We start from the raw sequence: 22,158 nt of genomic DNA on the forward strand, positions 1-22,158 counted from the left end.
TCAAAATGACCTTGAACTTTTGGTCCTTCTGCTTCAGCTTCACAGTCCAAGATTACAGCCATGTGCTGCCACATCCAGAGGACAAAAGATCAACTAGCAGATGTCCTGGACCCTGAGCCACACCCTCAGCCCTACAGTGGGTTTTTAGGTGAACACAACTGACCTCTCTTTCTCTTGACCTCTCTTTCAGCTTCCACCCGTTTTGTCAAGTGTGAAAAATGTCATCATTTTTTTGTTGTGCTGTCGGAAGCAGACTCAAAGAAAAGCATAATTAAAGAACCAGAGTCAGCAGCTGAGGCTGTGAAGTTGGCATTCCAGCAGAAACCACCTCCGCCCCCCAAAAAGGTAGAAGCCTTTTCTTCTGAAGACATTCCTGTTTATGTTAAGTCCTAATGGTGTATAAACAGGTTGTTTTCTTATGTTTGTTGAGACCAGGTCTCACTAGCCCAGGTTATTTAACCTTGAATTCCCAATGTAGTTGATCCTCCAGCCATTATCTTTAAAGTGCTAGTATTATGGGCATACCCTACATACTGTGCCTGGCTATGAGTTTGTTTGTTTTTAATTTCTGTGTGTACATACATGTACTGATGATATGTGTGTATAGCCCAGAAGACAACCTTTAGGGCTGCCCTGTGTGTGTCACCGTAACTCTTTGTAGAAGTTTCAGAGAGTGTGATTTGGTCCTGTGAAATATGAGAAAGTGTACACTGGTTCCTTTGAATACCTGGTGTGTATTTGAAAACCCAGAAGCCCTTACTTCGTGGTCCCGTGTTCTCTGTTCTGGCCATCTCTCAGTGGTCTGCAAACTTACACTACTTTTCACTCGCTGCCTTCTTGAATTCACTCCTGTGTTTATTTAGGACACTCATGTATGTTTGTCTTCATGTGTATTATGACATTTTTAGTAATAAAGAGATATAATTTGTAAGGAATGAGTAAGATTTGAAAAACTATAATTTAAAGCTAAAGAAATGATTATGCAAAAATATTGTAATAGTAGGTTTTATATCTTTGCTAATTTGTGTAGATTTTGGACATTCTAAAAAATACATAAGTGATTTAAATTTTTAGGAATTTATCAAATTTATGTGTGTGTTTTTGTGTGTGTATGTGTTATTATAGAGAGGTGTTCCTATGTCATTCAGGCTGGTCATTCAGACCCTCCTGCCTCTACCTACACATAAAAGGATTACAGATCTGTAGCCCCATGTCCAGCTTAACAGTTTCTTCTTCACTAAAAACTCAAGAAGTTGATGCCTGATTCCAAATTGCTGGTAATATGAAGCGTGGAACAGAGCTTAATTTTGTATTAACAAAAGCGAGTTGAGGGTGTGGCTCAGTGACAGAACATACAAGGCCACATCCAAGTCCCTCCCTGGGTTTGATCCCAAGCACTGCCCCCACCCCAGAGGAGAGAACAGAGCTTTGTAGTGGCTGTTCAGGTAATTGGATAACCTTTTAAAACATTTTTTTTTTTTTTTTCCGTATGTGTAGGTGTGCATGCTTCTGTGGGGGTTGGGGAGGATGTCTGCTGAGGCCTGAAGAGGTGGAGTTAAAAGCAGTACTCACCTGCCTGATGTGGGTGCTGGAGCTAAACTCCAGTCCTCTGCAGGAGCAGCAAGCAGTGTTAACCACTGAGCCAAGTCTCCAGCCCTAGACACGTCATCTTTAATGGCAATCTTTTTTCCATATTTGTATAGTGTAGTTTTGTAATGTGTTTGTTCTTAGGATGGCTCATAGTAAATTTTTTATACCTAATCATTTTTCAGATTTATAACTACCTCGACAAGTATGTTGTTGGCCAGTCGTTTGCTAAGAAAGTACTTTCAGTTGCCGTGTATAACCATTATAAGAGAATATATAATAATATTCCAGCTAATCTGAGACAGCAAGCAGAGGTTGAGAAGCAGACATCATTAACACCTAGAGGTGAGTGTTTTTGGTAATTGACCGCAATGGAGATTATTATGCTTAATCTTTATTTGTAACTCTTATTTGAAAATCATTTTACCATAGTGCAACATTTTAAATTATTTCATAGTAGATTATGAAATTATTTTGGCACGTTACCAGTATTATTTTTTTTTAAGTAGGTGACAGCAAAAAATGCTAAAGTGCATTAACTTTTAGGTAAGTATTGTTTCTTAAAACTTGGAGTCGAAAAGTACAATGTGTTTCTTGAGGGTCTCCTTAGGAAATGTGTGAGAAGCTCCCTTGTGGAGCCCCTGCTTGGTATTCAAAAGGCCCCCCACCTTTGATCTCTAGCACTATAAAAAAAACAACAAAACCTTGAAGGCTGCTGGATTGAGATTACCATGCACAGATTGGTACAGTGCTCTGGACAACTCTAGTTTTTCTCTTTTGGGTTCAGGATACAGAATTTCATTTGCTTAGGCAAGAGATTTGTGAAGATGATAACACAGCATATTCAGAACTCTGTTTTTTTTTTTTGGGGGGGGGGTGTCTTCTAGCTCCAGAATATGAGGTTAAGGGCAAATTTGTAAATGATTTTCAGTGTAATTCCTGTCAATCTGAAATTCTAACATACTATAGACAGTAAAGTATAGTAGTAGAATGTTTTAATATAAATTACAATTCAAGTAAAATGAAAATATTTAGGTTTATTTTGCTGTTTCAGGGAGTCCTGATTTCTGATCTAGGTCTATAATTCCCAACATTTTAGGTTCATATAGTATGAGAAATTTCTGCTAACTGCTTTTTTGTAGCTATTAAATAAATAACTGATTTAAGGAAGACACTGTTCACCTGTTGAGCTTACTGCAAAATAATTATGTGGTAATAAGAGTTGACCTTATTTTTAGAAAACAGAAGTCATACCTAACAGTGGATGTAGGTCCTTCATTTTCATATGGTCTAAAGAATGTAGTCTAGTCATACAGCAACTGTTTTCTGGTTCTGTTCAGTCATTAAATTGATACCTAAATTGTAAGAGGTGCTGGAGAGCAAAAACTTTCATGCTTATAGTATGAACAACTTCAACTTTTATGATACTTAAATTATTATTCTCTTAAAATACATAATTTTAAAAATTCTACTTATGTGACTATGAATGGTTACCTGGGCAACCATTATTAAGCTTGGTTTTGTTTCCTTTAACATAGAAAGGATGTTGTATAGAAATTGTTATGTAACATGAAAAGCAGAAAACAACGAATACATCCTTTAAGTGAATTTGGAAGAAGGCAGGAAGTAAGCATTCATTCTTGTCTGCCCCAAACTAAACAAATATATAATATTTCATGTTGCCCTTTTTATCTCCTTTCGTAGAGTTAGAAATAAGAAGACGGGAGGATGAGTACAGATTTACAAGTAAGTCTCCTCCCTCAGGCCCTGTCTGTACTCTTTATTGTTTCTGAGTTTTGTCTCAGCAAAGCCTCTCGGTGGTAGTGATGATGTATTCACCTTGTATGTTACCAAAAAGATGATTCAAATCTTTCATGTGTACTATCTAAATATGTCTATTATATGTGATATAACTTTGGGACAATTTTTCATAACTTCTATATTTTAGATATTTTTAAAAAAGATTTTGCTGGGGGATGGTGGCACAACCCTTTAATTTCAGCACTCGGGAGGCAAAGGTGGGGCAGATCTCTGAGGCCAGCATGTTTTACAAAGCAAGTTCCAGGAAAGACAGGGCTATTCAGAGAAACCCTGTCTCAAAACAACGAAAAGTTTATTTTGTTGTGTGTTTCTGTGTGTGGATAAGTACAAATGAGAGCAGGTGTCCATGGAAGCCAGAGAGGGGTTGGGTCCTCGGGATCTGGACTTCCAGGTGAGTTCCACTGCCCATTATGGGTACTGGGGGTGACACTCAGCTCCTGTCCAAGAGCAATACTCTCGAGTCATCTCTCCAGCCGCTTACCTTTTGCGGACCAGCACAGTGGTGCAATGAGTAAAGATAGTTGTAACTGTGGTGATTTGAGTTCAATGCTTTGGTTCTACATAGAAGAGAGGATCAACTCCCACAACTCTCTTCTAACCTCAACATGTGTGTCATTGCATAGAGAGAAACCAATCTAATAAAAAATTAATATGTCTAATTAGTTTCCTTCCTCCCTTCCTCCCTTCCTCCCTCCCTCCCTCCCTCCCTCCTTCCCTCCCTCCCTTCCTTCCTTCCTTTGTTAATTTTTAAGATAGGGTTCCTCTGTGTAGCCTTGGCTGCTGGAACTGGCTCTTAAGACTAGGACTCAGAGATCCTCCTGCCTCCTCAGTTCTGGGATTAAAGGCATGTACCACCACTATTTTAAGAGAAATTATATTGTCTCCTATGTATGAATGAGTGCATGGGTATGAGCACGTGTGTGCTTGGTACAGGATCTAGTTGTGTATCCAAGGTTGGCCTTGGGTTATAGAGGGTTGGAATTACAGATATGTGTCATTACGCTTCGACCAAGCTATTTTTAAATTTATGGAAATACTGATACTCAGTGAATATCAGTATTACAATAAAAGACCTAGAGTCCTATGGCTCAGTGGCTGAGAGTACTGGCTACTCTACAAAGGCAGCTCACAGCTACCTGTAACTCCAGTTCCAGCGATCCAATACCCTATTTGGCCTCCAAAGGCAATAAGCAGGCAAGTGGTTCACATGCAGGCAAAACACACACACACACACACACACAAAGTTTTAGGGAAAGACAGTGCAGTGGAACTAAATTATATGTAAGAATGTAAGATCTAAATCTGGTGTGGTACATGCTTAATAACCCCAGCACTCAGTTGACAAAAGGATGTGAAGTCAAGGCTGCTCTGAGCTACACTGCAAGTCACAGGCTAGCCTGAGTATTCACAGAGAGACTTTCTTAAATCTAAAGATACAATCAAATATGCAATCAATGTGAATACATTTGGGCTCATATCTAGTGAAAGTAATATAAATTACTAAGATAAACCTATAGTGAGTAAATCATGTCATATATGCAGCAATTTAATGTCATGTATATGCATTTTAACAAGTTATAATAGCTAAGAGCTTCAGTTACAGCAGTTTGTAACTGAGTTGATTGGATTATAAACAAATATTTCAAACATTTAAGTATAATTTACCATTATGTACAGTTTAGTTGTGTCCTATGTAGAATTTCTGGTTCTGAACTTTAAGGGCATTAGACAAAAGTCATATAAAACACACATAATACAAAAATTTTATACATATAAATGGGCTGATAAGCTTAGAGGATAATGCATTTGATGTGCAAAGCCTGATGATCTGAGTTCAAATCTTAGAACCCACATCAAGGTGGGTGGAAAGACCCAATGCTAAAATGTTGTCCTATGACATCCACATTTAGACTGTATCATGTGTTCCTACTCATTCTCTCTGTCTCTGTCTCTCTGTCTCTGTCCTGGAACTTGCTATGTGCACCAGGCTGGCCACAAACTTACATAGATCTGCCTGCCTCTGCTGGGATTAAAGGAATGTGCCACCATACCCTACTACTAAAATAAATTTTAAGTATTCTTAAGTCCCTTTGGAAATTAGAGATCTACATAAAGCTCTTAGATACAAGTGGCTTTTCTCCATTATTGGAACATAACAGGTTTTTTAAAGACTTATTTATATAGCATTCTACCTGCATGTGTGCCTGTAGGCCAGAAGAGGGCACCAGATCTCATTATAGATGGTGTGAGCCACCATGTGGTTTGTGGGAATTGGACTCAGGACCTTTGGAAGAGCAGCCAGTGCTCTTAGCCTTTGGACCACTTCTCTAGCCCCAACATTGTTTCTTAAATTGAGTGCCGATAAAATCCTTAGCTTGCATTTATGCTCTGTGAGTAATTCCTTCTTTTCTTTTTCTGGTGGTACTGAAGATTGAACCTGGGGCCTCATGCACGCTGAACAAGTGCTCTGCTTCTGAGCTATATCCCTAGTGTGTGTGTGTGTGAGTAATTAAACTCTTGGAAAATAGCAGTAATAAGAGCAAGTGTTTCTTATCTTATAGTCACTATGCTCTTTTATGTATGTTAACCTTTCCAAACTTGCAAGGCATAAACTTTTATTTTCATCCCCACTTAATAGATGAGAAAACTAAAAGACAGAAACATAAGCAATTTACCTATTGATATACACACACACACATAATCTGTTGTGCTCCATGCCACTATCATCACACTAACCTGTTTGCTCATAGCTCTCACTGTGGAGGACTACTTACAGAGTGAGACCCAGCAGGAATGGAGGGCTCACTGAAAGTGGACTCATCTCAAAGTATAATCCAGCGCACATACCCATAAAATAGAACAATAAACATCATTATCAGTTAAATAAGTCATTTGTTTCATTGTGAATATGGGCCAACACAGCACGTATGAAGGTCAGAGGACAAGTTGTAGGAGTTCCACTTCACTAAAGCAGCATCTTTCTTGTTTCTGCTGCTGCACTGCGTGTTCCAGGCCAGTCCTGCCTCTCTCAGTAAATGTGATAGATTTCACATGGGTTCTAGGGTCGAACTCAAACTGGTTATCCAGCTACTGCTTTTACCTTTTGGACCATCTCCCTGGCCTCTCTTTTTTTTTTTTTTTTTTTTAACCTTAAGTCATTGAATAGTTAGAATACATATTTAAAATATTTTATCTAAATCATTTTTCTTCATTGGGCAGGGCTAAATCAAAGTTAAGTCCTTTCCTTTAGGAGCCACTAATTTAGTTCCTAATTGGATTTTCCAGAGATTAAAAAGAAAATTTTTTTCAATAACAGCTAAACTCAGCAGAGTATGTTTTCTTGCCTAATGTGGATAATAATATTGTGGCTTATTCTCAGATGTTTACAACTCAGTTTCTGTATGTATTGAGTTCTGTGCATATTAAGACTAGTAATCTTAATGACTAGAATAACCTTTTGCCTTAGGCATGATGATTTTTTAAAGTAATAATTGATAAACTAGGACAATAATAATTGGTATGACTAAATTGTTATTATTCTGTTGGCTTGATTAAAATGGTCATTAGACAGCATTATGATAGTCTTGACTCATTTTTTAGAAGCAGCTTTAAAGTAACCCAGGTGCTTGAAGAGCTGGCTCAGTGGTTTAGAACATTTGATGCTATTGCAAAGACCTGTGTTCAATTCCCAGCAACCACATGGTGACTCACAACCATCTGTAACCTTAGTTCCAGCGAATTCAGTGCCCTCTTTTTCACTTCCAAGGACACAGCTGTGCTGGTGGTACACATGTAGGCAGAGCATTCATACACATAAAGTATAAACCAGTATAAAATCTAGAATTGTATGCAAGAATCACTTAGTCACAGTCACCTTCAGTGAGGAGAACTGGGGACAGTTTGGTTGTTTGCAAAGTCTTTAAGGACTCTGAGTTCTTCTAGTCAAGCGGAAAAAAAGAATGAACATTCATTTTTGTAAACTAACACTTCACCAGCAGTGTTATCTTCTCTAGTTAAGTATTTTGTGTTGAAGGGACTTGAAGGGTCCTGTTGATTGATATCCCGTAAAATGAGTTAGTCAAATAAGGTCATTGATACTGAGATTTACCACACTTGCTTTCCTGCTATACTAAAAGAAACATTTTCACAGGAATAGACTTAGAAAAGGCTGGTGTCATAGTATTTTTATATGGTAGTTGGGGAAGCATGTCCAGGAGAGCTAGGTAGCTTTCCAAGGTTCCATAAGCAGGAGGCAGCCAAATTGAGGCCAGAACCCAAGTTTCCTAATTGTCTGTTCCTCTTCCTTCCCCTTTCTTCTTCATTCTTTTTTCTCTTCGTATGTAACTCTGGTTGGCCTGGAACTCAGTATGTAGTCCAGACTTACCTTGAACTCAAAGATCTGCTAGCGTCTGCTTCCCATACTGGGAAGTGTGCTCTCCCATACTTGGTCTCATTGTTTTTTTTCTATAGTCCAGCTTTTCATTTGTACAGAAAGAAGACAGATAGACAGACAGACCTTAATTTTGCATAGGATCTTGAAACCAATCATGCTTATCCTCTTAACATCCAACTGTGTGTTTAATAGGTAATAGTGCTGTTAGAAAACAGCATTATAGATAGATAGAAAACAGAATCAGAATGTTTCTATAATTTGTGCAGCTGTTTAGAGGCAAGGGGAGGTTGGCAGCTGAAGCACACAGTTCTGTTGTGCTGTCTTCTGTGAAGTGCATATTTAAACACTGATGTAAATACAGAGGAGAGTTCTAGTTCCTTCTTTGAGGCTCATTGTATTACAGTCATGTATTTGTCATTTATCACTTGTCAATTTGAAATTCTCTTTTTTAGGTAGAGCAGTGCTGAAATATTTGAGTTGTTTCCAGTAGGTGCTTGTTTTTGGATGTAGTAGTGTGTGGAACATTTTTCAAGTCCATTCAGGTGCAACTCTAGTTATCCCTTTGTTTGTCCCCAGAGTTACTTCAGATTGCTGGAATTAGCCCGCACGGCAATGCCTTAGGAGCGTCTATGCAGCAGCAGGTAAATCAGCAAATGCCTCAGGAAAAACGAGGAGGTGAAGTGTTGGATTCTTCTCATGATGACATCAAACTCGAAAAAAGTAATATTTTGCTGCTTGGACCAACTGGGTCAGGTAACTAACATTTTGAGAAACTTTATTACACATTTTTAAAAATAGGGAATGATACTGTATCCTAACCCTTGTAATAACAGTGGTTTCTGGCTCTCATGATTTTTGTTATCCTAATAGTTGAAAGGCTGATGCTGGACGATTGCTACAAGTTTGAGGCCAGTCATGTTTATAGCATGAACCTGTCTCAAAAACAAAACAAAATCTAAGATTGCTCTGGCAACATTATTATTATTCGCTATTTATACCTAAAACTGAATTTGAGATATTAGTGTGTTCCTTTGGGCTAATCCCTAACTTTTTAATTAACTTATTAATTATTTCAATCTCTAATTTTGTAAAAGGAATAATAAAATAAATCCAAATATAGTAGAGAACAGATGTAACAATGTTTTAAGTTTCATTGTATACGTAAGTTTAGTTTTGTAGAAAAATGTAAGAATATATTTTTAGTTACTATCTTTGTTTGTAGGTAAGACCCTGCTGGCACAAACTTTAGCTAAATGCCTTGATGTTCCTTTTGCTATCTGTGACTGTACAACTTTGACTCAGGCTGGATATGTAGGTGAAGATATTGAATCTGTGATTGCCAAACTGCTCCAAGATGCCAATTACAATGTAGAGAAAGCACAACAAGGTATGCTGTAAGTGCGGCTTGTCTGTTCCCAGACGAAGTGTCTTGAGAAAGCAGTCTCATATCAAGGGGTAGTATAGTTCTCCTGAGTTGAGGGCTAACATTTTTAATTATAGGAAAGTACCCAGTGTTACACACTTTCTGGCTTGCTTGTTTACCTTGTCTTATGGCTCCAGAGATGGCTGGTAGGCTGAAAACAGGCTGTTATATTCTTTTAGGTCTTGGTTTTCTTATTCTTTCGCCTTTCCAGATTTTCAGTGCCCCGGGGTAGGGAAAGCGAGAGTTTAGAATGGATGCGTATAGAAAAAATTTAGCCTGTTCCTCCAGGATTGTTATAGGTGCTGCATTTCCCTTCTCTGTTCTTACATGAAGAACCTAACAGCTTCCTGTTCAGATTCCTTTAAGACAGTGGTTCTCAGCCTATGGGTCATGACCACTTTGGGTTAACATATGAGATATTTACACTATGATTCATAACAGTAGAATTACAGTTACAAAGTAACAACAAAATAATTTTATGGTTGGGGGAATCACTACAACATGAGGAGCTGTATTAAAGGGTCTCAGCATTAGGAAGGCTGAGAACCACTGCTTTAAGACAAAGCTCTAGGTGCTAGGCCATTGAGATGGGTCAGCAGACAAAAACACTTGCCACCAAGCCTAAGTTCAGTCCTCAGGGGCCACCTAGTGGAAGGAGAGAGCCAATCATGCAAATTGTCTCCTGACTGTCACATATGCCATGATATGTACATGTCCCTACCCATACACATACATACACACACGAATGGGGGTCGGAATAGAGAGATAGGGAGAGTAAACTAAAGTTTTACTAATTCTAATAAATGTCACATGCCTACATGCTGTATCTTACCTTCCCACAAGAAAAAAATTGAATACATTATTAGTAGTGTAAATAATTGTTATCAGAGCACATTTGGTTATCATTCTCAAATGATATACTGTAGGATCAGTTTTTAATTGTTACATGAGAAGATGAATGAGAAAGTATATTCTTAGATGATGATGCTTTTAGATGTTAAGTGTAAAAAAATAATTGAATAATTTTGCTTTGTAGCTATCCAGTCTTTTAAAGCTGAGACTATCTTGTGACTTTCTTTTTCATATTATAAATAGAATCCTCCTTAAATTATAGGAATTGTCTTCCTGGATGAAGTAGATAAGATTGGCAGTGTGCCAGGCATTCATCAATTACGGGATGTAGGTGGAGAAGGCGTTCAGCAAGTAAGCAGTTGAATATTTTGTTCAAGCCCACTAAAAGGAAGGGAATACATCAGCTTCCCAAATATTGTACGTTTGGTTTCACATTCAATTAGATTATATTTTATTTCTCCCACCCTAAACTTCATATACCACTTTGTTTGTTTGTTTGTTTGTTTGTTTGTTTATAGTGTGGGATTTTTTTTTGAGACAAGATCCATGTAGTCCAGGCTGCCCTTGAATTTGCAGTAGTATGCCTGTCTCTTCTTCCTGAATCCTGGGATAATGGGCATATGCCACCACATCTAGCTTCACATACCATTTAGAGTATATAAGATCCTAAAAGAGGTCATTAGTAATTTTAAATAAGAAATTACATTTCTTGGGGTTGGAGAGGTAGCTCTGTGGTTAAGAGCATTGACTGCAATTCTAGAGGTCCTGGTTTTAATTCTCAGCACCCACATGGCAGCTCACACCTCTAGGATCCAACACCCTCACACAGACGTACATGCAGGCAAAACACCAGTTGCACATAAAATAAAATAAATAAATTTTAAAAACAAAAAATTATATTTCTTAGGAAATTTAAGTTATTTTAATTTTATTTTTTAAGGTCCTCTTAAACATTTCTAGAAGACTGAAGACTAGACAAAAATAATCCATGCATGTTTCTTAATCCTCTTATTTAATTATAGGATTAGTATGGCGACCGAGGTGTAGCTCAGTGTTAAAGTGCAAAGTGCTTGCCTTGTATGCTCAAGGCCTAGGTTCAGTCTTTAGCACCAAAAGAAATAAAGGGAAGGAGAGTTGAAAAGTAAAGAAGAAAGGAAAGGGAAAGAAAAAGAGCAGATATGGTGTCACACACCTATAATCTTGGGGCACAGGAAGGAGGATCAGGAGTTCAATGTTATCATTTATCATTACCGACATAGTAAACTTGAAAATAACCTAGGCTTCATGACACTGATCTCAAAAAGGAGATGGAATAAAATAGCGTTTCATTTGTTGCAGAATCATGATTAATGTCACAGTGGCCTATTTGCCACATTAATAATTAGCTATGACAAACCAAAATGCTGCTGCTGTTACTTTTTTTTTTTTGGACAGACACAGAGAGAATCATGACATACTTATAAAATATGCTGGATAATTTTTTTATGAAGGCATCTCAAAATATACACATCCAAGTTGACTATAAAATTATGTTAGAATTATAGAATTTATGTGAAAATCGACTGTTTCAGTTTTGATTATTTGCACTGTTTTATTGCCATTTAACAAGAGTCATCATTCTGTCTGCATTAAGAGTTTGCCATCAAGCTAGGTATGGTGGTTCTTGCCTATAATCCAGCACTCCAGAGGCTGAGGCAAGAGGATCACTGCTTGAGACCAGCCTGGGCTACATAGTGATAGGAGGGGAGGTGTGAGAGGAGAAGGGAGAGGAAGCCTTTACCATCAAACTCAACTTTCTTAGATGACTCCTGAATTACAATTAATTTATAAAGTACCAATGTGATAAGTGCAGTTGGCTTTTATTTTGGTTATAGAAATGTGGGAGTTTTCGTTAGTTACACTCATTGACCATAACCACGTATTATTTTCCCCCATTGAATTCTATTATTTGATGTATAATAATGTCTTTACATATGGTAATGCTATAATTCATTCATCCTCAGGGTTTATTAAAACTTCTAGAAGGCACAATAGTCAATGTTCCAGAAAAGAATTCTCGAAAGCTACGTGGAGAGACAGTTCAGGTTGATACAACAAATATCTTGTTTGTGGCATCTGGTGCTTTTAATGGCTTGGACAGAATCATTAGCAGGAGGAAAAATGAAAAAGTGAGTTGCTCTGAGGTTTGCCATTGGCATTCTACATCAAGTCTCCGTTGGCAGTGTGTAACAGAGTTGCACAGGGTGGGCGCTGAGCTTCTGTTCACACACTTACTCTCCCAGCCATTGGATTTTCTCAGAAAGATACAATGCATATCCCCCGGTGTTCAAATCTTAGAGTAACAATATTTCCAATACCTATGAACTAGCTATTCGTGATGGCACGGGATTTTAATCTCAGAAGCAGGTAGATTGATTGCTGTGAATTTGAGACTAGCCTGGTTGACACAGTAAGTTCCAGATCAGCCAGGATGTCATGGTGTAACTTGACAAGTTTAATTTTATATTTTGTCTAAGGAGTTTTCATAGAGATTTGCTGCAGGAGGAACAAACGAATGAGAGCAGATGGGGGAAGCAAACAGCTTGTCTCATTGCCCATAAAGTTTGTCAAAATTCACTTCTGGCTTTTCCAAATAGAAGGAAGAACTTAGAAGGAGTAGGGAAAAGGACTGTGATTTTGCTGAATTTTATTGATGTTTCTTGTAAAACATTTTTTTAACTTTAAAAAAATTATTTATATAATTGATGAGTACTCTATTTGCATGTGTGCTTGCATGACAGAAAAGGACATCAGACCCTATTATACATGGTTGTGAGCCACCATGTGAAGTACTGGGAATTGAACCCAGGACCTCTAGAAGAGCAGCCAGTGCTTTTAACCACTGAGCCATCTCTCCAGCATCCTTTATAAAACATTCTCATATGCCTTGACTTTAATTGGGGCTTGGATTTCAGGGTACACATTCTACACAGTAGTCGGTTGGTTACAACAAAATGTAATGATAACATGGCGGCAAGAAGCTAAGAACACCCTGTATTCTTCAGGCTTTTGTGTTTTATCTAGTGGCCCCCATCTCTTTATATGCCAGTCCAAATGTATTACAGACGAGCTCTAAATCTGCCTTAAGTTGTCCTTGAACTCTTGCCTTAATGTACTAATTTTAAGTAGTAATTTAGTAAGAGTTTCATAGTCTACGCTCTGGTCACAGATACCGAGTCATGGAATGAAATGAAGCCTCATTCAACATCAATACAGTTAGATTCTTATTTTAGTTTCTTTTTTTTTTTTTTTTTTTTTCTGTTGAAATTCTACATAAGTTAACAGGGGATCTTTTTCCTTCATGTAACAGTTAAGCTTGTTTTGTGTTTCTGTAACCAAAGGCAAGGAAATATGTTCTAATAGTGATCATTATTAGTGCTTCATCAGACTTCCAAAATGGATTTGATGGTAGAAATATGTAAAATTAATAGAATCAAGGACATGTCAAAGAAGATTTGCCACATAATTTTAACCTATTGGGAATTAGGGCATTTCTAGCTGGAAATCTAAGACCTGAATTCAAATCTTAGCTTTGCTACTTAGAGAAGCAAGCCCTTTGTCAGAGCACTTAACCTTTTGACCCTGTTTCATAGGGGACTTGTAGATGTTGAAACATCTACTGTTGAAACTGTTGAAACACCAGCTAACTGTGTATAATCTCTATCATTTCTTGGATAGTATCTTGGATTTGGAACACCATCTAATCTGGGAAAGGGCAGAAGGGCTGCAGCTGCTGCCGACCTTGCTAATCGAAGTGGAGAATCCAATACTCATCAAGACATTGAAGAAAAAGACCGGTTACTCCGCCATGTGGAAGCCAGAGATCTCATTGAATTTGGCATGATACCTGAGTTTGTGGGGCGGTTGCCTGTGGTGGTTCCTTTGCATAGCCTAGATGAAAAGACTCTCGTACAAATACTAACTGAGCCACGTAATGCTGTTATTCCTCAATATCAGGCCTTATTCAGCATGGATAAGGTTAGGTTTTAATTTTTCCTTTATGATTTTTTGATACTAAAATTTTATTGTTAGCCTGGTATATTCAAAGAGAACATGTTCATCTGGAATCCCAGCCTATTTTCACTGAGTGTAGATGTAGGAAGGCATGGTGTGTTGCATTCAGCACTTGTGAGTTTTATTTTTCTGCATTAAAATGAGCAAAAAGTACAAAGATACAGAGAGAAGTGTCAGCCTAGTTGAGGCTCTCCAAGCCAAATGGACCAAATTGTCCTTTCAGCTTTGCTGCTCTAAGTGCGTTTGCTGTTCATATCTATGTATATTTTATATGCTTTTGTGTAAATTTATTAGCTCTCACCTCCAAACATGGAGGTCACTCTCGCCAGCACATCCAATCAAGTAAAAGATGTTTTGAGTTTTATAAACTTAGCATCTCTAAGTATTTTTTTCTGTTTCCATGAAAGCACTTTACCATTGAGCTCAAGGAACAAGTTTGTTACTCATAATAATGATACTACGATTGCTTAATTGATTAAAGACAAATACCACTTGAAGATGACATTCTAAAGCATCATGAGAAATGACAGACTTGTCTCACATTTTGCACTTTTAGTTTTTGTTTTTATGCAGAGTGAGATAACATTCTCTAAAATGTATTGGGGTGTAGCTCAGTGGTAGAGTGCATGGCCCTGGGTTTAATCCCTAACACTACGGCAAAAAGAAAATTTTATGGAGACAATAAAGGTCATCGGTAATGAGGTCTAAGTGGTAAGAGTCAGTCTAGTCTGAATGGGGTCAGGTCTTTCAAGAGACAGAGGCCACAGCAGCCTTTACTTCTTGCTCTGTTTCTGAGTCTTTATTTCGCTTTCTAGAACTTGTTTATCTGTGAAATAGTCATTGTTTACAAAAATCTCTGGATCTGGAAGATTAATAATGGCCATGACAGTTAGTAGATGAAGTGCTATGCGACTGTATTAGGAAAAGATCACCAAGGACTTAAATTTTTGTTTATCTTTCATCTGCAGTGTGAACTGAATGTTACTGAGGATGCTCTGAAAGCCATAGCTAGATTGGCACTGGAACGAAAAACAGGTGCACGAGGTCTTCGGTCCATAATGGTAAGTTGGAGTTATAAAATTAACAACAAACTTCTAGATTGTTCCTGATCTAAATGTGGCATTTTGTTTTGCATTGGCCAGCATGCATGTAAATATGTGTGTATTTGTGCACATGCATGCAGACACATGTGCATGAAGAGCAAAGGTTGGTGTTGGATGTCTTCCTTTTGGGGGAGTTGGTAGGTGCTGAAACAGGGTTTCACTACACAGGATGTCCTGGAACTCACTCTGTAGACCAGGCTGGCCTCAGACTCACAAGGATGGGATTAAAGGCGTGTGCCACCAAGTGTCTGGAGGATGGATGGGGTAGTCACAGATTTTATTTTGCCTCACCTCCCAGACAAAGGTAATAGGTGACTGTAAGTGTGGCTTAATAGTGTGAATGTCAACACTTACATGTGTTTTCTCTCTCTCCCTCACACACTTAGACACACACTCACACACACAGTTTGTTTGGGGTTAGGGTCGCTCAGTAGGTAGAGTACGTGGTAGAATGCAAGAAGTCCTTAATTCTATACCCAACATCATATAGCTAGATGTGGTGGCTTATATCTGTAATGCTAATACTCAGAAGGTGAAGGCAGTAGAAGCATGCATTCTCAGCTCTATAGCGAGTTCAAGGCCAGCCCAGCCTCAATCTTTTATCTTGTTTCTCTGTCTCAGTTTACTTAACTTTCTCGAACTTGTTCGTCTATGAAATAGACATTATTTCCATTTAGGTAAAATTCTGTGACTCTGGAAAGATTAATAATAGTTGTTACAGTCAATAGAGCAAATGCTGTGTGACTGAATTAGGAAAAGATCACCAAGGACCAGCTTAAGCTGGTGATGTGATGTGAACTGAATGGTACAGAGGCTGCTTTGAAAGCCGTGGCTAGATTGACACTGGAACAAAACTACAGACACCATGACACAGTCTCAAAAAAGAAAGAAAAGAAAATCAACCCCAAATTGTAAACAAAAAGAACTCTTTAAGACTTAAATTGTAAGGTGTTCAACGAAGGGCATACACACTATGACTGAAATACATAAAATCTGAGTCAGACGGGTGTGATAACACACATCTCAGCACTTGGGAGGCAGAGTTAGGCAGATCTTTGAATCTGAGGCCAGCATGGTCTATATAATGTATAGTTCCTGGACAGCCAGGATTATGTAGAGAGACTATGTTTCCAGAGGAAAAAAAAAAGGGGGGTGGGGGGAGGCTTAGTCATTGGAAGGAGAATTTGAGAAAATTCTATAGCATAATTTGGAGCAGGAGGCATCTGGAGAGCAAGAGCTCAGGTAGTCCAGGCTGGCCTCAGACTTGGTAGCCATGGATGACCTTGAACTCTTGAGTCTTCTGTGTCTGCCTCACAAGCTCTGTGGTTACAGGCCTATACTAACATGCCCAGCTTTACAAAGACAGTTGACCCAGTTCCTTCTCAGACCTGTTGAAATCCCCCTTTGCCCCCATGCTTCAGTGTGCTATGGGGTTGCTTAGAGACTAGGTAGGACACAGACTTCCTGCCACCACCCACTCCTTTTTTTAAACTTCTGTGCCCTGCTCCCCAGATTTGGCATGGACTACTATCTCATTGTTTGCTCCCAAAGCAAGTATAGATTATCTTTTCCTTTAAGGATTCCTCTGCTGTCATGTATTTCAATTATGTAACTGTGCATTTACCATACGCAGTTTGAGACTGTACTCTTGTGTTAAGGTATTACTAAAGACAGACATAGACAGGCAAACTGAAAAAACAAGTAATTCAGTCTACATTTCTGGAAAATTTGATGTGTCAGCAATTCCCTTTAGCTCCTACCTACAGGAAAAATTGGTTTTCTAAAGTTTCCTTAAAGCCTATTGCTGCAAATGTTCATATGAATCACAGTCTGAAATCAAAGAGCTGGGTAGAAGTGATTTTACAATTAGTGACATAAAAGTAAGGATTATTAGTTGCCTGCCTCAGTCATAGAAAAAGCCAGGCACCACTTTGGAGTTACATCTGGAACTGTAGGCTTTGTGTGTCTATGTTGCCCACATTGGCAGAACAATAGGCCATTGATTTATTTATAAAATAACCTGAACATAATTAGCTGTTTTAATATAAGGAATATGAAAACTTTTACAGTGCTTAAAATTCAAGTATTGTGCAATCCATTTTCCTCTAATTTGTTATCTTTTCTCTTTTTAGGAAAAGCTGTTACTAGAACCAATGTTCGAGGTTCCTAATTCTGACATTGTATGTGTGGAAGTTGACAAAGAAGTAGTAGAAGGAAAAAAAGAACCAGGATACATTCGGTAAAACATTCTCAAGTCAGAATAGAGCTAAAAGTGAAGGTCCTTACTCATTGAGTTTATTGGTCTTTATAACTTATTTGTAATGATCTCATGAATTTTATAGGAAAAATCTATTGTTTGTAGAATAATTTTGCAAGAATTTGAAAACTGAAAATGTGCAAAATCAGCCTCTACTTTTCCTGCAGCAAGCAGTATATAAAGAGACAGTCTTCCATTTGGATGTGAAGGGGAGCACCTGCAGTGCAGCATTTGAGAGGTCAAAGTAGAAAGCACAGGGATTCATGGTTAATTCAGCTACACAGTGAACTTGAGGCCAAGTTAGACTAGGAGATACTGTCTCAAAACAAGACCAAGAAGGAAGAGGCAGGCACATCTCTGAGTTTGAGGCCAGCCTGATCTACAGAATGAGTTCCAGGGCAACCAGGGTTACACAAGAGAAGTCCTGTCTCAGAAAGCTGAGGAAAAGGTAGGGCAAGGGAGAACAGACATTAAGTATTCAAAATACGGAGATTAAAATGGCTTTTGATGGCTAATTTTCATTTTTATTTTATGTGCATTGGTATTTTGCCTGCATGTATGTCTGAGCCCTCGAACTGGAGCTGACATTTGGTTACTAGGAATCGATCCTGGGTCCTCTGGAATAACTGCCAGTACTCTAAACCCCCGAGCCAACTCCAGCCTGATGCTAATTTCCTAACTGATGGATGACGGGTTTTTTTTTTGTTGTTGTTGTTGTTGTTTTTATGACCTGCCTCATTTGTTTGTTTTTTTAGACATAGGCTGGCCTTGAAGTAAGTATCTGGGCATAGCCTCGGACTTCTAAGTGCTGGGATTACTGGTGTGTACTAGCACATTCAGCTTTTTTTTTTAATGGTTTTCATAAGACCAAAACTTTGTTTACAAAATTGATTTTCCCTCAGTGTTTTGTCAGATGACCACTTTGACACAGTTACTGCTTTATTCTAGAAATCAGCAAACTTTCTCACATAAATGCTTCAGAGCCATACTGTCTGAACTACAAATGCTCAAAACTGCCCCAGCACAGAAGCACCATAGATAACACATTAATGATTGAGCTTGTCCATATCTCAGCAAATCTTTGTTTACAGAATCAGACAGTGGGCTAGATTTGTTCATGAGCTGCAGTTCATTTCAGCAGTAGCTTTATTAGGGAAATCACTGGACTGACTCTTCTATGACATAATTCCCATCTTTCGCCACTAAGCAATCCTAATATTAAAAATATTCTTGTTTTCTGTTTTGGAAGGTTATTTAGCTATGAAGATTAGTTTACTATTCTTAGTCATTTTGTTGAAAAAACTAACAAACAATTATGGCTTTTTATTATAGGGCTCCATCAAAAGAGTCCTCTGAAGAGGAATATGACTCTGGCGTTGAGGAGGATGGATGGCCTCGCCAAGCGGATGCTGCAAACAGCTAAGCCCTCAGACTCCTGCCTGTACATAGAGCTTTCCCTTGTTTTCTTTAGGGTCATAACAGTTTCTGCAGTCTGGCATTAAAGGCATTGAATCGATCTTGGATATCATACATGGTCAGAAGCCTTTAAGATAAGAATCGGATCATGTATATTATTGTAACATCACATTGATTTATACAGAAGACAGTACATGGACTTTAATGACACAATGTTTAGAGATAAAAATGTACATTATTTTGGTTCTGTTTTTTAAAAATGTGCTTTAACAAAATTCTTAGGAATTCTTTTAAGCAATGCAGGTGTTGCAATAACTGTGGACTTTACAATAATGTTACTCTAGAAATGGGAAAATAAATTCTTTAAAGTTGAGTATTGGGATCCCATTCTTTAGTACTGCCTTTTCCTACCCACATTCCCTGGAGCTATTTGAAATTTCATTTAAAAAACTGGAACAGGTAGTTTTCAGATAAGGAAAAATACCTTGAAACCCTATATTTTGATGACATGTTATCTCTATTTTTGGTCTTTTCTACTAGTGCATGTCATTGGTTTTCCAGCTGGTACCATAAAAAACAGATCCATTCTCTCGATGGCTTGTCTGACTTCTTTGCCATCTTTGAACCATTTTTACCACCATTCGTGAGTAGATAGGATTAATAGTCTGATTTAAATACTCAGAAGAAGACCATAGACAACTAATTCTTTATGTGGCTTACTGTCAGCCATTTCTCAGACTAAATAAAGTATCTTAGTGTGGTGTGCACTTTTTCTAAAGTACTGAATTTGTTTGTCTGTTGGTCCTAGATATATGTTGACTTTTTAAGTCTACAAAACATAAGGAAATTATTAGTCACGGTTCTCATTGACAAATAAATTACTACTTTGCATTATACAGCAAAACTAAGACACAGGGTGAGATAGACCCAAGTAAAAATTGTATCTGAGTCCATTACAGCAGTCTTTCAGTTCAATTTTATTTGAAGTCCTTTATGTCAGAGTATCTGTAAGTATTTGTTTTTTTCCTTTTTTGGCTTTCAGATTGTTGAGTTTTCACCCACTTTTTTCCTGGAAAATATACATCATGCTAAATCCCATCGAAGACTGGGGATTTCTAAAATATAAGGGATGTGAGGTTCCTTGGTACAGCCATAGTAGGGTGCAGCCAGACATTTCGCAGATATCTAACCCTGGTAGCTGCGGTACGGAACGGAAACAGATGTCCTTGCTCTCTATAGTAATGGTTCTGGGTCCCAAAGTCTTTTGTACTCTATTTTTATTATCCTTCCCTTATATTTTAATCATTATTTCTATTTCAAGAGCATTATTTGGCAATTTCTAAATATGTAATGAACTAGGAGACAAACAGCTACATAAAATTACGATTTATCTTGGAATTTAGGGTTTGGCACCTGGATAAAACAGAATGATAAATAAAAGCAACTGTAGTGGTTTGTCCATGCTATGGTGGTACAGCACTCAGCATTGTATTACCAAAGGCAATCAGAGGTCCACCTGCCTCTGCCTCCTGAGTGCTGGGACCAAAGCCGTGTGCTACAGTGCTTAGCTATTGGTGTCATTTTTAAAGAGCACAGATGTCATACAGGCTGCTTTATTCCAGGATTGGTAAATCCATGGCACTTCTATGTACTGGAATTTTTGGTTTCTTTAAAAACTCAGTTTTATGTAAATATGTCTTTGTTTTAATCCCAAACAACATTTAGTTGGTCTATGGTTTGTCCAAAGCTGTTATCTTGTGTGGGGTGTGGCTTTTGCCAACTGGTAAAGGTCTACCTTGTGCCATGTGTAGCACAGAAGGGTGTGGTCTAGGGCTCTTGGGGATACAAATATGAGAGCCCAGAGAAAGAGAAGGGGTGGCGTGTGGTATTGGCCTACAGCCAGCAGGCTTGGAGGAGACTGCTGTTAGCATTTGCTGTTGATGGAGCTTGCTATAGCCCCGGGGGGTGGTGGGGGACAAACCATAGACCCTAAACAGCCAGGAGAAGTAAAGAGGTCTGCGCCCCCTCTTCCCATTAACCTCTCCTACATAGGGTTGTAAGGCTGGAAGGGAGCTGGAGGCCTAAACACCCCAATTAAAAGACAATTCTAAAAATTAAAGATAATTCTTTGGTGAGGAGCTAGATACTCAGTTTCAGTAGCTTCCCCACTGAAGCTGATAGTTGTATTCATACAACTATCAGTGGAATTAATTCAGGGATTTAACCATATAAATGATGCAGCAACAAATGAACATTCCTTGGTGCAAAGAAATACTTTGATTCAATTAAAGTTCACACCTTAGACAAAAATGCAGGTGGGCTAGGGAGGTGGCTCAGCACATAATAGATGGTGATGAGTGGAGGAAAACAACCTAATGCCCTCTTCTGGCCCACACACGTCCATGTACAACTCAGACATATTTAAACAGAAATAGTAAGGACCAGCAAGGTTTATTGAGTAAAAGGCCTTGTCATGCAAACACCACAACCTGGACTTAATCTTGGGAACCCACAGCGGAAGGAAAATGACTCTAGACTGACTCCTGAAGGCTCACCTCTGACCACAACACATATGCTTTAGCATGTGCTGGTCCAAAGTCACATACACACAAGCAGGGAGAAGACTGGATTAGAAAATACAAAAGATGGGAATAGATACTTCAAAGGAAAGAATATGAGAATGCAGAGAAAACTGTTTACTCATATTGCTGGTGAAGATAAAGTGTTAGGAATTAAAAATAGATGAGGCAGGGGGACAACCGATATTCTCTGCGAGAGGTTTATTAGGAGGGATATGGAGGATGTGGGTAGCGGGGCATGGTGGGGGAAGAGGGGGAGAGGGAAAAGGGGGGGTACCCCAGAGAGAGAGAGTGTGTGAGATAGAAGAGAGAGAGAGCAAGAGAGGGACCACGTGTTGGGGTGGGCCCTTTAAGTCGGAAGGTAACCACACCTTCCAGGTGTGGCCACAACACAATGACTTCATAGGTCTCTGCGTAACTAACACAGGTTGTGTTCCAAAATACTAACATAAAGTACAGCTACTCTAAAAAGCTTGATACCAAGTCTGACAACCCTGGTTTGTTTGGAGAAATCCACATGATGTAAGAAAATTTACTCCTTCAAGTTGTCCTTCCTCCACATCTTGGCATGCACCCCACTAGACAGTTTTAAAAAATAAGAATACGCCAGGCAGATCTCTGAATCTCTGTAGCCTGGTCTACAGTGAGTTCCAGGACAGAGAAGCTACACAGAG

At 38.5% G+C, this 22,158-nt stretch overlaps 1 protein-coding gene across 4 annotated transcripts in view; it reads left to right on the plus strand.

The window, feature by feature from the left end:
* Window positions 1-19,278, plus strand: part of Clpx (caseinolytic mitochondrial matrix peptidase chaperone subunit X) — a 35,874-nt gene extending 16,596 nt beyond the window's left edge. The window contains exons 4-14 of one of the 4 annotated variants that reach the window (XM_055597504.1): window positions 191-345; window positions 1,773-1,932; window positions 3,292-3,333; window positions 8,378-8,554; window positions 9,024-9,188; window positions 10,339-10,427; window positions 12,080-12,244; window positions 13,794-14,093; window positions 15,098-15,190; window positions 17,365-17,471; window positions 18,822-19,278. In XM_055597504.1, the coding sequence (XP_055453479.1) occupies window positions 191-345; window positions 1,773-1,932; window positions 3,292-3,333; window positions 8,378-8,554; window positions 9,024-9,188; window positions 10,339-10,427; window positions 12,080-12,244; window positions 13,794-14,093; window positions 15,098-15,190; window positions 17,365-17,471; window positions 18,822-18,912 (1,544 nt within the window). In that variant the 3' untranslated portion in view covers window positions 18,913-19,278. The remainder of the gene's footprint in view (window positions 1-190; window positions 346-1,772; window positions 1,933-3,291; window positions 3,334-8,377; window positions 8,555-9,023; window positions 9,189-10,338; window positions 10,428-12,079; window positions 12,245-13,793; window positions 14,094-15,097; window positions 15,191-17,364; window positions 17,472-18,821) is intronic. The other 3 variants (XM_055597531.1, XM_055597521.1, XM_055597512.1) reach the window with 3 other exon arrangements.
* The last annotated feature ends 2,880 nt before the right edge of the window (window positions 19,279-22,158 follow it).

This window comes from Psammomys obesus, unplaced genomic scaffold (genome assembly GCF_907164565.1).
Source record: "Psammomys obesus unplaced genomic scaffold, mPsaObe1.curated_primary_1811, whole genome shotgun sequence".
NCBI lineage: Eukaryota > Metazoa > Chordata > Mammalia > Rodentia > Muridae > Psammomys > Psammomys obesus.